The sequence below is a fragment of the Capra hircus genome, chromosome 9 (genome assembly GCF_001704415.2).
Source record: "Capra hircus breed San Clemente chromosome 9, ASM170441v1, whole genome shotgun sequence".
In the NCBI taxonomy this organism is placed as follows: Eukaryota; Metazoa; Chordata; class Mammalia; order Artiodactyla; family Bovidae; genus Capra; species Capra hircus.
In genome coordinates, this window is record NC_030816.1 from 37,636,090 (window position 1) to 37,652,316 (window position 16,227).

Here is a 16,227-nt window from a genome sequence, read left to right on the forward strand (position 1 = left end):
AACCCCCTGTTGAATGTTTTTATGCCTGAATCCTAAATAGAATGGGGAATGCATCAGCAGCCCCCACACCCCCCTCCAGATCAGCCATGGATGCCACCAACACCAGGCCCAATGGACATTGTTCCTCCTTCTGAAGACAGCAACAGTCAGGACAGTGGGGAATTTGCCCCTGACAACAGGCATATATTTAACCAGAACAATCACAACTTTGGTGGACCACCCGATAATTTTGCAGTGGGGCCAGTGAACCAGTTTGACTATCAGGTGAAAGATATTTTGTTGCTTTAATATTGTAGATGTGCACGTAATCCATTCTTTGGAAGTGTCTCATCAAGAGTATCTAAGATATGTGTTTCACTTTTCAGTCTTGTACAGATAAGCACGTATGTGTCCAAAAAAGTTACTAGTTTTTGAGTATTAAAATCATTAGGTTTTTGTTTTCTGGGTTTTGATTTGCTTAGGAAAATGGTATAAAAGACTGTTAGGGAAAAAATTGGATAAAATGAGAAATGTGTAAGTGCAATAGCTATGATGTTTTGTTTTCTAATTTATAATTTCAAGATGGTACCTTTAAATATTAAATAAAGTTTAGAAAATGCACAGTAGTTGAATACATTATTTATCAAAAATAGATTATGGTTAAGACATGAATAAAATACATGAAGAACATAGATCATCTTCCTAAATGCAATTCCTTCTGCTGTGTAGGGTAAGACTTTTTCTAGTGTTGTCATTTTTTTTTTTCCCATTCTAACATGACATGTTAATGGAATTGTACATACTTCCTTTGTAGCATCTGATTCATTCCTAGGGACATAGAACTCTATGGGGAATAGTGTCATGTGGGGCTTTATTTTCTCTAATCACTTTGCCAGAGTCTACCCTAAATTACAGTGCTAGGTGTTATTTTGAAATAATTGATTGCCATTTGTTACCTTTAAACTAAGCTATCATTTAAAATTTTGGAAAAAAACCCATATGTTGTTTCACTAATTATATGGATAATGGTCATAAATGTGAACAATATTAACCTTCAGACAGTACTCCCCTTATTCATACGTACTTAGATACCTTTTTATAAGAATATTTGATATACAGATATGACAGCTTTTGTTTGTTTTGAAAAAATGTAGTCATGGGGAGCTTCTCCTCACACAACATTTGCTCATAGATCCCCATGCTAACAAGATAAAAAGCTCTGTTGGCATCTGTCTTGGAAAAGCCTCTGAAAATAGCAAAATTGCAACAACAAAAAAATTAATACAATGATTCAGTAGCTTTTATCTTTGATTAGTTATTTCTTGCAAGATTATAGAAATAACAAGTTCATAAGTAGGAAGTTGTAATTGATTTCATTTTTTTTTCCTGTAATTTTCTAGTTACCGAAAAATTGACATTTATTTGATTTCTTGGTAGTGGAAGGAGTAGTTGATAAATGGATTCAGAATGAAAAAGCTCATATTAATATATATCCTTTTCTATACTTCTTGAATGTAGTATATTAAAAACTGGATTTTACATGGCTCTTTGATTTACATAGGCAGAAAATCTTTATCTTTCTTAAGAAAAGTAAGCCTAGGTTCTTAGGGCTACAGAAATATCGGTGGATATTAGAACCATGGAAATCTTGGATTTGCTGCACACATGGATTTCTACTGTCCCAGTTCATAACACACGTGTGTCCCAGAGAGTATATTGTATTAATGTGAAGAAAAATAAACTGCAATACTCTTTCAGCATGGGGCTGCTTTTGGTCCACCGCAAGGTGGATTTCATCCTCCTTATTGGCAACCAGGACCTCCAGGACCTCCGGCACCTCCCCAGAATCGAAGAGAAAGACCATCGTCATTCAGGGATCGGCAGCGTTCACCTATTGCACTTCCTGTGAAGCAGGAGCCACCACAAATTGGTAGCTATTTAAATTTAGGGAACCACAATTGGCATGATTTCTTGATGATGTAAAAAGGATGCTTTGTTTTCTTAAATTGTTCTAATACTCTCATATGTTAGGAACTGATACTTTAAAGTCCTGCCATTTTATAGTCATAAATCTTAAAATTATAAAAAAGATACTATCTAATAATACTTAGTTTTCAATAATTTTCTTTAAATCTTTTGTTATAAAATTTAAATTTATCATAACCATAACATGTTAATATTTCTTGATGTTGATAGTTAGATACATTTTGCCAATATATGATCAGTTCCCCCTTTTAAAACTTATTCATTCTCTCTTTATGGACTCTTTCCACTCTCAGTTCATTGGATATACTGTTGTCAGATTGATTTCTTTGATTTATTTCATTCACTTTCCATAGTATTTTGGCAAAAAAAATTAACTTTTAAATAACAAAATAGAACTATTTTATTGCCATCAGTAAGTTACCTATATATGTTCCTTTTTATCTGGAAATCCAAATCTAGCACTTAATGGACATTTAAGTCTTTCTTTTTTAAGTCACAAAGTAGACATTTTATTAATAGAAAGATTCTGACTTTTTTAACTTAAGGAATAATACTCAAATGAATTCTTAATATGAAGGCTCATGGTTTTGTAATTCTTTCAATATTTTAGGAAACCGCATAGTATAACAGTTGGCTCTGAATTAGCCCACATCACTGCTTATTGTCTTTATAACCTGGAACACAACACTTAATCTCTTTGAGCATCAGTTGCATCACTTAAAAAAGATCAAGTGCTCTTTTAGGGCTTTTATAAGATTAAGTGAGATGATGGACTCTCCCAGTGCTCTGGCACATTATAAGCGTTAAAGCCATATTTACTTTTGCTATTAAAAGTGATGATATTATTTATTTATTTATTTATTTATTTATTTATTTATTTTTAAAAAATAAGTGATGATTTTAAAGAAAAGCATAATGTTTAGTGAATTGTTTTTATTACCACTGCCTTGCTAGAGAATGATAATATTTTCTACAAGCACTTAAAGGGCACCAACATTTTTTTTTTTAACCTACAAGGATTATAGAAATTTAAGAATAAAGAACTCATGCATTTATGATTTTTGCTTAACTGACATGAATATTTTGTCCCATGTGAAACAGATGCAGTAAAACGCAGGACTCTTCCAGCTTGGATTCGAGAAGGTCTTGAAAAAATGGAACGTGAAAAGCAGAAGAAGTTGGAGAAAGAAAGAATGGAGCAACAACGTTCACAATTGTCCAAAAAAGAAAAGAAGGCCACAGATGATGCTGAAGGAGGAGATGGCCCTCGTTTACCTCAGAGAAGTAAATTTGTAAGTAGACTTTCTTGATCTGAACTCCTTGTGACATCTATGTGAAAAACTTAACTGACTTTCTGACTTAATTCATTTAGTATGATAATTTCTAGGTCCATCCATGTTACTGTAAATGGCACTATTTCATTCCTTTTTATAGCTGAGTAATATTCCTTTGTGTGTATATATGTATATACACACACATACCACATCTTTATCCATTCGTCTGTCAATGGGCCTTTAGGTTGCTTCTGCGTCTTGGCTATTGTAGGTGGTTTCCACAGTGGCTGCACCAGTTTACCATTTACAACTACAATATATCATTTGTATGTGGAATCTAAAAGAATACATATGGGGAATCTAAAAAGATACAAATGAACTTACTTAAAAAACAGAATAGACTCACAGACATAGAAAACAAACTTATGTTTACCAAAGGGAAAAGATAGAGGGAGGGATAAATTAGGAATTTGGGATTAACAGATGTACACTACTATATATAAAATAAAAAACAAAGACCTATTGTGTAGCATAGAAACTGTGTTCAGTATCTTATAATAACCTATAATGGAAAAGAATCTGAAAAAAAATGTCTATTAAAGCACTTGCTATATGCCTGAAACATTGTAAATCAAATATATTTCAACTTTTTAAAGTTTATGAAAATTAATAGGTATTAATTTAGTCTTTGAAAAGTACTAGAGTAGTATCTTTGAGATTAACTTTCAGTTAAGTATATTGGAGTTTATTTTTATATATGTTACTGAGGGTAGTAAGGAGAAAAGAGGGCAGCAAATATATAAAATGTTTCATTTTAGAGAGAAACTACTCAGTGAGATGCTAGATAATAGGTTTTACCTTGACAAACAAATCTCTGCTCCTTCATTGTAGTACAGTGAACTCCCCAGTGATGGCCTATAAAGCAGCTATACTTACACTCAAGGATATAATAGCTTAGTTTTTGACAGGTACTGAAAGTAACATAAGGTTTTAACTCTTTAAATCTCTTATCAGTTAGATGGCATGAATGGCTTGAGAATTTTTTTGTTTTTAGCAGCTTGACTGCCACAGCAGTGGCCTGTGTGCAATTCAGGAAATTCTTCTTCCTCCCAAGGCCATTTTTTTCCTTCAGAAGTAAGTTTTAAGGACAGCCAATTAACTGTTGGCTCAGCTGGTAAAAAATCCACATGCAATGCGGGAGACCTGGGTTTGATCCCTGGGTTGGGAAGATCCCCTAGAGAAGGGAAAGACTACCCACTCCAGAGTTCTGGCCTAGAGAATTCCATGGACTGTTACAGTCCTTGGGGTCGCAAAGAGTCGGACTGAGTGACTTTCACTTCACTTCAATCAGGTACTGGTTTTGCTTCGATTCCATGAATGCCATAAGCTACTTTTTTTTTTTTAACAAAACGATACCAAAGATGTGATTTTGTTCTGGGTGTTATTAAGATAAGAAACAACAGGCTGCCACTTTTAAAATTTATCTTTAAAAAGAAAAAAAAAATTTTTTTAATCTCTACATGAAATAGTAGATTTCCCAGTTTGATTTTTTTTTTAAGTGTCCAAAAAACCCCTCAAAACTGGAGATTGTCCTCCCTTTTCTCCCAGATGCCTTTGGACTTGTTTTTACGTGTAGTCTTCCTCTGGTTCGAATAGTCTTTCCATAGTATTTTTTAGGTTAGGTGATCACCTTGGCTTTTACTTAGTACAATTGTTAAGAGTGACTGTGGAGTATTTCTTTGCCTGAAGAAGAATCTACCTTTTAAGATGTGCCATCTGAATACTGAAAACCTAACACTATACAGAGACAAACTACTGGTATTTCCTCTATCTGAAGTAAGCCTCATTTCTTGCTTATCTGTCCATTATATAGCTAAAAAAAAAAGCAAATTTCAGTAACCAGTTTAGATCTGGAAACTGACTTTAGTTTTGTTTTTTTTTAAGTCACATGATTTTAGGTAAAAAGCTTAAATTTACAGCTATAAAAGTTATACGGAGTATATGACTGTGGCCCATTTATCCAAAATTCTACATACCACTCATCTCAGGACCATCGTATATAATGTATATTAATTAAATCAATCTCTGGGCATGATGTGCTTCTAGTTATTTATCTTAGGAAAACTTAACTAAGGGAAAAAATTGAAATTGATTCTCACAAGCCATCTTGTAATCCTGTATTTCCTCTCTTTAAATTACCACATGAGATCTGTAGCACAAAAGTGTTATTTAGAGAGAAATTTCATTTTTCTATATCTGTTTCATAGACTTTAATTTGGGGTTTTAAAATAGAATATTTAAGATAATTATTTTATGACATAAGCATGAATTTGGGTGGCCCAAAAAGTGCTGTTACTTTTTTTTAGGATAGTGATGAGGAAGATGAAGATACTGAAAACGTTGAGGCTGCAAGCAGTGGAAAAGTCACCAGAAGTCCATCTCCAGTTCCTCAAGAAGAGCAAAGTGAACCAGAGATGACTGAAGAAGAGAAAGAGTATCAAATGGTAGAATGTTAAATTTCTTACCTTTACCATGTACTGGCTTAAAAAAATTTTGAGGGGGATGTAATGACATTCAGCATTATATTGTAGGATTTATCTTGTTAATAATTAAAAAAAAATTTTTGGTTGGCTATCTTAAACTTGGGAACTTGTAAAACAGTAATAAGATGTATATTTGCTGGGCACTAGTGTCTGCAAAATCCAAGTAACTCATAGTATATGAAATCACAGCTTATAAAGCAGTTATTAAGCACATTTTCTAATATCAACAGCATGATTAAATAGTGTTTTATTAATACTACATGAGACCCATTTCCCTGGTGGCTCAGATGGTAACAAATCTGCCTGCAATGCAGGAGACCTAGGTTCAATCTGTGGGGGAGAAGATCTCTTGGAGGGGAGGGCATGGCAGCCTACTCCAGTATTCTTTCCTGGACAATCCCCATGGATAGAGGAGCCTGGTGGACTACAGTCCATGGATGGGGTCACAAAGAGTCAGGCATGACTGAGTGACTAAGCACAACATTATTTTCTAAAGTATGTTTTTTGTATACTGTAGATTAAAAGAATGTATAGAAAAATAAATTTAGGAAGCTCTAGGTTTAACATGGAGAAGGTGATGGCACCCCACTCCAGTACTCTTGCCTGGAAAATCCCATGGACGGAAGAGCCTGGTAGGCTGCAGTTCATGGGGTGGCGAAGAGTCGGATACGACTGAACGACTTCACTTTCACTTTTCACTTTCATGCACTGGAGAAGGAAATGGCAACCCACTCCAGTGTTTTTGCCTGGAGAATCCCAGGGGTGGGGGAGCCTGATGGGCTGCTATCTATGGGGTCACACAGGCGACTTAACAGCAGCAACAGGTTTAACACAATTAAAGATGTTTCATTGAAAGACTTCACAGCCTTCAATGTCTATAATGTGTACTGTAGATTTCTGAGATTGGGTATATAATATGCTGCGTTTCTCATGTTGGTTGGTCAGTGATCTTTGGAATGTCCTTAGATGATGCTGATTCGGTGTACTCTTATTTTAGTAGATGAGTAATCTGGATCCCTGAGAGGTGCACATTTGAAACAGCTGTTGGTAGCCAAACGAGTGCTAGAATGCAGCTCTTATTTCAAGTCTATTGTATGCTATACGATAGTAATAAAGAAAAAAAGAATTTCATTTCACAAAATGCAATAATTGCCATTTCCTTATTTTCCTTGTTTTTTCCCCTTAGATTTTATTTTGAGCTGAGGGTTAATGTAAATTCCGAAGTGACATAAGAAACTAGTATTGTGGTGCTTACTAATAATATTATTAAGTGAAAGGATATTCCTCTCAACTTAAAACACTTCTGCAAACTTATTAATAGGGGCTTAAAAAAATATGTTTTGTCTCCAGAATTAGAATTCAGCGTTTCTGCTTTATAGATAAATTTTATATATATTTTAATCCATATGATTTAAAATGTTTTTAAAGTTCTGATAATTTACAATAATTTTCAAGATACTCTGTTTCTTGGAATAGCTAATCTGATCTTTAAAAATGTTTTATAAAATGGCTTTGCCTTTTAATTTTGTTGAAAATGTCAAACTGTGTTAGTAACTGTAATAATTAGGAATAAAAAACAAATGTATAAAATATCCTTCCTTAGATGTTGCTGACAAAAATGCTTCTGACTGAAATTCTACTAGATGTCACAGACGAAGAAATTTATTACATAGCCAAAGACGCACACCGGAAAGCAACGAAAGGTATATTGTGGGTGTCCTTGGTTTTCTTTATCTGGGGCTCTTTGGTTTTGGTGGCTACTTTGGACTTTTTTGTTGTCCTTGTTGAATTACTAGCAGATTATGGATCCTCTTGCATGTTCTAACTCTTTGGGAAATATTAGATTTGTAGACACCATATTAAAACTATACATATATTTTTGTTTTATCAGCCTAAGCACAAATTAGCAATTTTGCTGTTGTTCTATAACACGTACTGTGGAAAATTCTTGATGTTCAATTTCACCTGATTTTTTTTTTTTTTTTTTTACTATATAGATACCATGGTATTAGGTGTATGATTTCTAATGCATTTAGTTTGACTGTTGAATTATGAACCTTCAGAATTTTCACAGTTACCACTTGTAATTCTTACAGAAGCAAGTAATATGTCCCACCCTCCCATAATTTTAGTAACACTTAAAAAGTATATTGAAAGAAAATTTTAGTTATGGTCCATATCTCAAAAATAAAAATACCAGTGTATTGGTCAACATTTTCCCTCATTATCAACCAGTTTCAGCTCACATCAGAGTTATAATTTCAAGGCCAGACATACTACTGGTTTAAAATGAATGTTATGTTTTTAATGTTTCTTCTCTCCCCAAAAAGCAGCAATAGTAGTAGATTTAACAATACCGTAGACTCTCATGACTATGAAATCGTGGCTATTTGTGTTAACATGTTGTTCCTGTTGTTGATGTGATACAAAGCTCCTGCAAAACAGCTGGCACAGTCCAGTGCACTGGCTTCCCTCACTGGACTCGGTAAGTATTCTCCTTATTTGTGAGAGGGCCTTAAAGGGAAAATCACACTTACCTTGTCTCTCTACATGTTCTGTTTAGAAACTACTGGGCCTACTCAGTGTATAAAACTTAGGTCTTAGGGTTATATCAGTCTCTAAAAGGTTTGCTTTTGTTTTTTTTTAACTAAAGCATTCACAGTGAGATTATTACAAATGTGGTGACTAATTAATAGTTTATTAGTACAAGTTGTAATAGTATATAATTTAGCCATGATAGCATTTAAGCTCACTTTCATAATTATTGAATACATGCTTTAGGGGAGAACCTATCCATAAATGCTTTTAAGGACCTTTATTTAGATTATATTGTAGCAAGTCAAGTTTACCATAGAGGAAAGGGTTTATCTTAGAGCGTGATAGTAGTGATGTTCATAATTTGCCATTTGCATGATACAGTATCAAGTGTATAAAAGCTTGAACTTGCCTTTTCCACATCTGCATTTCAAATTAATATTTGTGAGGATCAGCAGAAATGGGTAAAACCAAATGCCCATATGATTTTGTTATGACTACTATCTAGATCACTTCAGGGTGGGGAGCAGTTACATAGCGCCTTGCCATTTCTGTACCATTGAGAATTACAGTATTCTAATTTTGTTAGAAAAAAATATTTAGCATCCCTTGGATTTTTGAACTTTGAACAGTGAAAGAGTTAATTTTAGAAATATTTTCAGGATCGTGGTAAATTTGTGTAAGGTAGTTTGAATTGATTATGCTTTAGTAAGGCTTTGTTACTGCCCTATTAAATGGTTTTGTTGGTTAGCAGGGACAATAAGACAGTCATTTTCAAGATTCCCTATGGTGAGCAATATATGAAATATTCTTGAAAGAATAAGATATTAAGTATCAGTTTTCTTGAGGATTCTGTATACTCCTTAAGCATTGTAATTTGTACTCCTCCCCACCCCGAATAAGCATATTCTTCCAAGAAAAGGCAATGAAAAAAGAAATGAGCTTTCTTCTCGGACCTTAAAAAGTTTTTAGTGCACAGAATAATGTTTACATGTGATAGACTGGGCTTTATGCACACAGGTGGACTGGGTGGTTATGGATCAGGAGACAGTGAAGATGAGAGGAGCAACCGAGGTTCTGAATCATCTGACACTGATGATGAGGAATTACGGCATCGAATCCGGCAAAAACAGGAAGCTTTTTGGAGAAAAGAAAAAGAACAGCAGCTGTTACATGATAAACAGATGGAAGGTATATCTTTTAGACTCATTTAGTGTTTGTACAGTTCAGTTTGTATTTCTTTTTATTATTTTTTAACCAACCTAAAAATAACAGGATAGAATCAAAGCTATGTGACGTAATTGAAACTAAGGTTTTTGACTCATTTGCAATTTTTATCAAACTTAAAAGTAAAAATTAATTATATTGTTCAAAGTATGTAGTTTATGAAAGTTAAACTTTCTGTTTTGGGAGACATTAATTCTATTGACTGTAAGTTAAGCTATTTGGTGTCTTTTTATTTCTCATTGAAGTTCCTAAAATGAAAAGACTTTTGAGAGGAATACATTATAAAGTATTGAAGAGTAATTTGTAGCTAACGGACAGTAGAGGACTTTTTAGAATTCAGTTGAGCTTCCCTGGTGGCTCAGAGGGTAAAGGATCTGCCTGCAATGTGGGAGACCCAGGTTCAATCCCCAGGTCAGGATGATCCCCTGGAGAAGGAAATGGCAACCCACTCCAGTATTCTTGTCTGGAAATTTTCATGGACGGAGGAGCCTGGTAAGCTACAGTCCATGGAATCGAAAAGAGTCACACACAACTGAACAACTTCACTGTAGAATTTAATTATGTAAAATGCTATACATGTGTACAGCTCTTAGTTTATATAATGATACTAGGAATAGTGAAAGAATATTTACGTAGACTTTATTGTTTGAAAAATCTTATTGGACAATCTCAGAAGTAATTACTGAGCTAACAGCCAAAAATTTCCTATAAACTACTAATTTACCTTCAGGTTGCTTTACTGTGTAAGAGGGAAATGTTTTCTTACCTGCTTTACGGTACCTCTGCACTTTGGTGCTCCATTGTTGTACTGTCCAGACAGGTAGCTAACTGCATGTAGCTACTGAGCATTTCAGATGGAGCCAGCTTAAACTGAAATGTGCTGTAGGTATAAAATACACACTAGACTTCAAAGACTTTACAATACAAAAAAAAAGAGCAGAATATTTCGGTTTTCTTTTTAACTCATTGGCTGTTGAAATGATATTTTTTATATGCTGGGTTAATAAAATATGAAAATTAATTTCAACCCGGTTTCGTTTTAGTAGCTTTTAAAAAAGTGTTTAGTAGCTGTTAAAAAATCCTGAATTGCTTACTGCATTTTATTTCTGTTGAACAGTACTGCTCTATTTTTATAGTCTTTCAGCTTGAAATTTGCTAGTATGGAAGTTTTTTCATTGTATGTTTGCCTGTCTTACTATTTTTGTCTTTTTCTGTTTCAGAAGAAAAGCAACAATCAGAAAGGGTTACAAAAGAGATGAATGAATTTATCCATAAAGAGCAAAATAGTTTATCACTTCTAGAAGCAAGAGAAGCAGATGGTGATGTGGTTAATGAAAAGAAAAGAACTTCAAATGAAACTACGTCAGTTTTAGAACCAAAAAGAGAACATAAAGAAAAAGAGAAACAAGGGAGGAGTCGATCAGGAAGTTCTAGTAGTGGTAGTTCTAGTAGCAATAGCCGAAGTAGTAGTACTAGTAGTTCTGTCTCTAGCTCTTCATACAGTTCTAGCTCAGGTAGTAGTCGCACTTCTTCCCGATCTTCTTCTCCTAAAAGGAAAAAGAGACATAGTAGGAGTAGATCTCCAACAATTAAAGCTAGGCGTAGTAGGAGTAGAAGTTACTCTCGCAGGATTAAAATAGAGAGCAATAGGGCTAGAGTAAAGATTAGAGATAGGAGGAGATCTAATAGAAATAGCATTGAAAGAGAAAGACGAAGAAATCGAAGTCCTTCCCGAGAGAGACGTAGAAGTAGAAGTCGCTCAAGGGATAGGCGAACCAATCGGTCCAGTCGTAGTAGGAGTCGGGATAGACGTAAAATTGATGATCAACGTGGAAGTCTTAGTGGAAGCAGTCATAAGCATAAAGGTGAGGTTAAAGAACAAGAGAGGAGAAAGGAGAGGAGTCGAAGTATAGATAAAGATAGGAAAAAGAAAGACAAAGAAAGGGAACGTGAACAGGATAAAAGAAAAGAGAAACAAAAAAGGGAAGAAAAAGACTTTAAGTTCAGTAGTCAGGATGATAGGTTAAAAAGGAAACGAGAAAGTGAAAGAACGTTCTCTAGGAGTGGTTCTATATCTGTTAAAATCATAAGACATGATTCTAGACAGGACAGTAAGAAAAGCACTACCAAAGACAGTAAAAAACATTCAGGCTCTGATTCTAGTGGAAGGAGCAGTTCTGAATCTCCAGGAAGTAGCAAAGAAAAGAAGGTTAAGAAGCCTAAACATAGTCGATCGCGATCCATGGAGAAATCTCAAAGGTCTGGTAAGAAGGCAAGCCGCAAACACAAGTCTAAGTCCCGATCAAGGTAGTATACTTTTTAAAGTATTTTGTCTGATTTTAAAAAAAAAAAATTTGACTGAATTTATTCAAAGTTGAAAGTGTCCTTTCTCTCTCTCTCTTTAATAAACTCAGTTTGGTACTTGATAAATGATCATAATCATAAGTAATTTTAGAAATCCTATATAATAATATTTATTTGAAAATTGCAGATTCTTTAGCATAAAATACATTTTTATTTTTAAATTTTATCTTTTCCCTTTTTTTTTTTCAGATCAACAACCCCTCCCCGTCGTAAACGCTGAGGAATGATGTGGCAAGAATGCCATGATGTTTAAAAAATTCCATGAGTTTTAAGGGCTTGTCTCATTATAGAGGCATATTGTGGCTGTGTAGGTGAAACCAGAATTTTTTTTTTTAATCTGTAAATAGGTGTACTTTTTTCAAATGCTGCTCCAAGTTACTTAATAGGATTTCTTTCTATTACATTTTTTTCAAAAAATAGTGCATAATAAGACTATAAACATGCCATTCTCTTTCAGCTGTAATGTTCTTAAAATTATTCTTGAATGTACTGTGATGTCAATAAAGCTCTTTAGTTCATTTTTGTTAAACTCTTGCACCTTAATTTTATGATTTTAGTCTAAGGAACGTACTTTTATAAAAAGGCAGCTGGAATTTTGTATAACAGGTTTTAAAGGTACTTCCTCTCATCTCCCCCAAAGAAAATGGTTTTAACTTAATAGTTTGTCAAAGTTTGTAAATTGTACCCATGGATTTTTGTCAGATTCCAACTATAAGGATGTGAAGAGGGCCAGAAACAGATCTTTACTTTTCATTTGGAAGCATTTGAGAGCTTTCTAAATTTTTCCTGTTTGGGGGATTTTCAAGTAATATATTCTCTGTGTATAAAGTATGGTTCACTCCTGTTAATGAAATTGCTGGAATCAATCAGACCAGTGCACCACTAGAATTATTTATAAGGAATGATTGTGTGTGACACTAATAGCAATTCAAGTCCGGAACTATATCCTGCAGTTACCACTTCTGTTTTAAAGTGTATTTTAAACACTTTGGGATTACTATAGAACTAAAACTCACAATTGAATATGTTTGTTTATATTTTTAAAGCATAATATGACCTCAGCACAGTGGAAGCATACTGTGTTATGCAGGTTTGTGTCAATTTCATAACATTAAAATGATTTGGTTTTGTCACTTTCTTAAAATTATGATCAGTGAGTGGTCTAGCAATTTAAGGCAGTCATAACTTATGAATAAAATGAGGCTCTGCAGGCACTGAAATGCTGAACTGCTTCTAGGGTCCATTTTATATGATTACTCACTTGTGCCACAATAGATAAACCTCTGAAAACCAATGCTTTTAAATTTTAATTTAAAAAAGAAAGAGCAGGTGCCGATCACAGAAAAGTTTTAAAGTATGCCTTCGTACCAGCAATAGTTCATTTGAAAGTAAGCCAGGTTTTTGCCAAGATCAGTGTTTCCTCAAAATGAAGTTAGAAATAGACTTGTAATAGTGTGCTCTTGTACCTCTACATAGGTTCTTAAATAATTTTGAGCAGTTATGCATTTATCTTGAAGAAATAAGTCAACTGTGAATAAATGCATGTTTACCAAAATGATTGTTTTACAGTGCAGTTAGTTCTGATATTTATAAAGTTGACATTTCACACAGTAACTTTTAAATAGTTTGGAATTCTATATAGTTTAGACATCAGTCACATCTGGAGACAAAATAAAGGAGAATGTGCAATATTTTTTATGTAGATGAGCTTAACACCATGTACCTAATTACAGAACTAATTATCTGATTAATTTGTAATAAATAAGTTGTATAACATTTTCATATCTTAAAATGTTTTTTAGCACAATCTTCAAGTGAAATAATATTTTCAAAATAAAATTCTACAGAAAAATACTGGCTATGATATGCACATTTTTGGGCAAGATATGAACTAGAGCCAAAAGTAGTATTTGATAGTTTGATTTACTCTGCCATAATATACCAGGTTATCATTTAAATCTGTAGATAGTTTTAAAAGCATAGTCATGATGTATATGATTACTAGTAAATATATCAGTGTTAGATATTTGGGTTTTCAGTTTAGAAAATTCATCATTTCATTGACATGTAATGAAGTATGTTTACCTTGAGTGGTAAGATTTTATAAAAAATAGGGCTTCCATGATTTGGGATGTGAATGCTAAAATTTACACATAAATTAATTAATGTATAATTTGGTTATGAAATCTTTTCTAAAATGATACCACCAGAAAATTAATAGGTTAAGTTTTTGAGATAATTATTTGTCTGGATTGGTTAATAAAAATCTGTCTTAAGAGGTTTTCCTTTAAAATATTTCTAGTGTATTAATAATCATACTTGTTTTTGTATAATGGGGGTAAACCACACCATTAAGAGAATAAAATGTAATTTGGAAGAGGTAATTATAAGATTTGTTTCAGGCCCCTAAATATAAATAAAGACTGGTGTGGAATTTCAGTGTACGTTTCCTACCCTTGTAAAATGTCTTTTTTAAAAAGCATCTATTTCTAGTGGTATAATACATAATAGTTAAACTTTACAAAAATATCTATTTTTTAATGTCTGAGTTACTCTTTCTTCGAAGAAAGACATGAAGTATAAATAGTAGTTATATTAAAGTTTCTAACCTGTACAAAGCATGGTGTAGTGGAAATAGATTCATTTGGATTGTCCTGGCTCTGCTTCTTGATGGTTTTGGGCAAATCACTGAATCACTGTGGAACTCATTTTCTTAAACTATATAAGGTCTTAAACACTTCTTGTCCTTAAGTTCTTCAGTTTTAAGGAGAATTTGTAATGTCTAAACCTAAAGGAGAAGATGGGCTTAAAATAACTTAGTAGCCCTTAAAATAACTCATGTGTGATGAGTTACATTTATACCCTAAAGGTTTATTAGGTGTCACCCACAGGGTTTTCCTATTTGCTATTTTGATTTTGGTAATATTTAAGATAAAATTACCCTAAGTTACCAATTTGTATGGAATTTTATAAATACAGAAATTTACCAGTTAAACCTGAGTGGATATAATAGAGTTATTTCAAAGAGATAAAGCTGTTCCCTGTAAGGGAGAACTTTACCCTTAACTTGAGTTTTAAAACTTTATATAAAGTTATAAAATTGAATTTCAAAATATTAAATAGATTTTTAGTTTTATAGCAAAATAAACTGTAGATTCTAGTTTACAGTATGGGTGAGACCATGGAGATGATCTGGAAATAACTCCAAGGACAACCGTACATCACATAGCTGCTAGTCCTTCCAGCACAACTTGTGTTTAAGCATCACTGGAAAAGCCTTTTGTTTATACTTCTAGAGAAAACTCTGTCAGCTAGTTTTGCTTAACTGAAGCAAACCAGTGGGTGTTCAAGAAACTGTTTCCTCTTGGTATTAAGGCATATCACTGCCTTTGTTGTCAAACTGATGTGAAAGCAAACTTTCACTTTGCTTTTTCCTGGGATCTCCAGCAAATAACACACATGCTAATAAATGTTCTTTTTTGTGCAGAGCTTTCTGCCTTCAGTTGGGAGACAGATTGGAAGGGAGCTCTGAAGACAACTTTTAAATTTGCAACCACTTAAGAGATGGTCAATATTTTACTAAGAAGCTATAGGCAAAGACCATTACTGAACAGTAGATTTCACTAATTGACAGAAACATTTACCAGTCTGACCCTGCCGGTAAAAAATGTGCAGTGAATTTTTTGTCTTTAATGTTCGAAACTTATCATTGTTTTTACCCAAGGAAAGGCTGTTGAACGTGAACATGAAGTCGCTCGGTCGTGTCCGACTCTTTGCGACCCCATGGACTGTAGCCTACCAGGCACCTCTGTCCATGGGATTTTCCAGGCAATAATAAAGTGGATTGCCATTTCCTTCTCCAAGGGATCTTCCCAACCCAGGGATCGAACCCGGGTCTCCCGCATTGTAGACAGACGCTTTACCGTCTGAGCCACCACACAGAAGTAAAATGTAAATGATTGCCTCTTCTAATTCTTCAGTGAAGTTGCCTAGCCTGAGTGACTTAACAGTTCCCTGCTACATACTCTGTGCCCTGTCTGGAATATTATCAGGTCACTCACGGAAAAAATGTTCAATTTAGATTTCCGGCCCTCTGACATTTGAGTGCCTTGAAAGGGGGGGAACAGTATTCCCCTTAAGAAAGAAATGCTTCAGACCTTTTGTTATTCTCTTAGGGTCAGTGTCTTATAGATAGGAATATAAACGTCCTTGGGAGACATCTGTTAAGTATGAAATAATTAGAGCTATACAGGAATAAAAGCTCACACAGCTCATACGTGGCTACCTGGAGGTGGTCTGATGGCTGCTTTGAGAGGTCA

At 34.0% G+C, this 16,227-nt stretch overlaps 1 protein-coding gene across 3 annotated transcripts in view; it reads left to right on the plus strand.

Moving 5' to 3' along the window:
• The window catches only part of PNISR (PNN interacting serine and arginine rich protein), a 28,503-nt gene extending 14,743 nt beyond the window's left edge, over nucleotides 1-13,760 (plus strand). For 2 of the 3 annotated variants that reach the window (XM_005684651.3, XM_005684652.3), the window contains exons 5-13: nucleotides 41-264; nucleotides 1,738-1,909; nucleotides 3,067-3,257; nucleotides 5,606-5,743; nucleotides 7,386-7,485; nucleotides 8,214-8,267; nucleotides 9,338-9,508; nucleotides 10,765-11,851; nucleotides 12,098-13,760. In XM_005684651.3, coding sequence (XP_005684708.2) covers nucleotides 41-264; nucleotides 1,738-1,909; nucleotides 3,067-3,257; nucleotides 5,606-5,743; nucleotides 7,386-7,485; nucleotides 8,214-8,267; nucleotides 9,338-9,508; nucleotides 10,765-11,851; nucleotides 12,098-12,128 — 2,168 coding nt within the window. In that variant the 3' untranslated portion in view covers nucleotides 12,129-13,760. Of the gene's footprint in view, nucleotides 1-40; nucleotides 265-1,737; nucleotides 1,910-3,066; nucleotides 3,258-5,605; nucleotides 5,744-7,385; nucleotides 7,486-8,213; nucleotides 8,268-9,337; nucleotides 9,509-10,764; nucleotides 11,852-12,097 lie in introns of those variants that run through there. The other variant, XR_001918536.1, reaches the window with a different exon arrangement.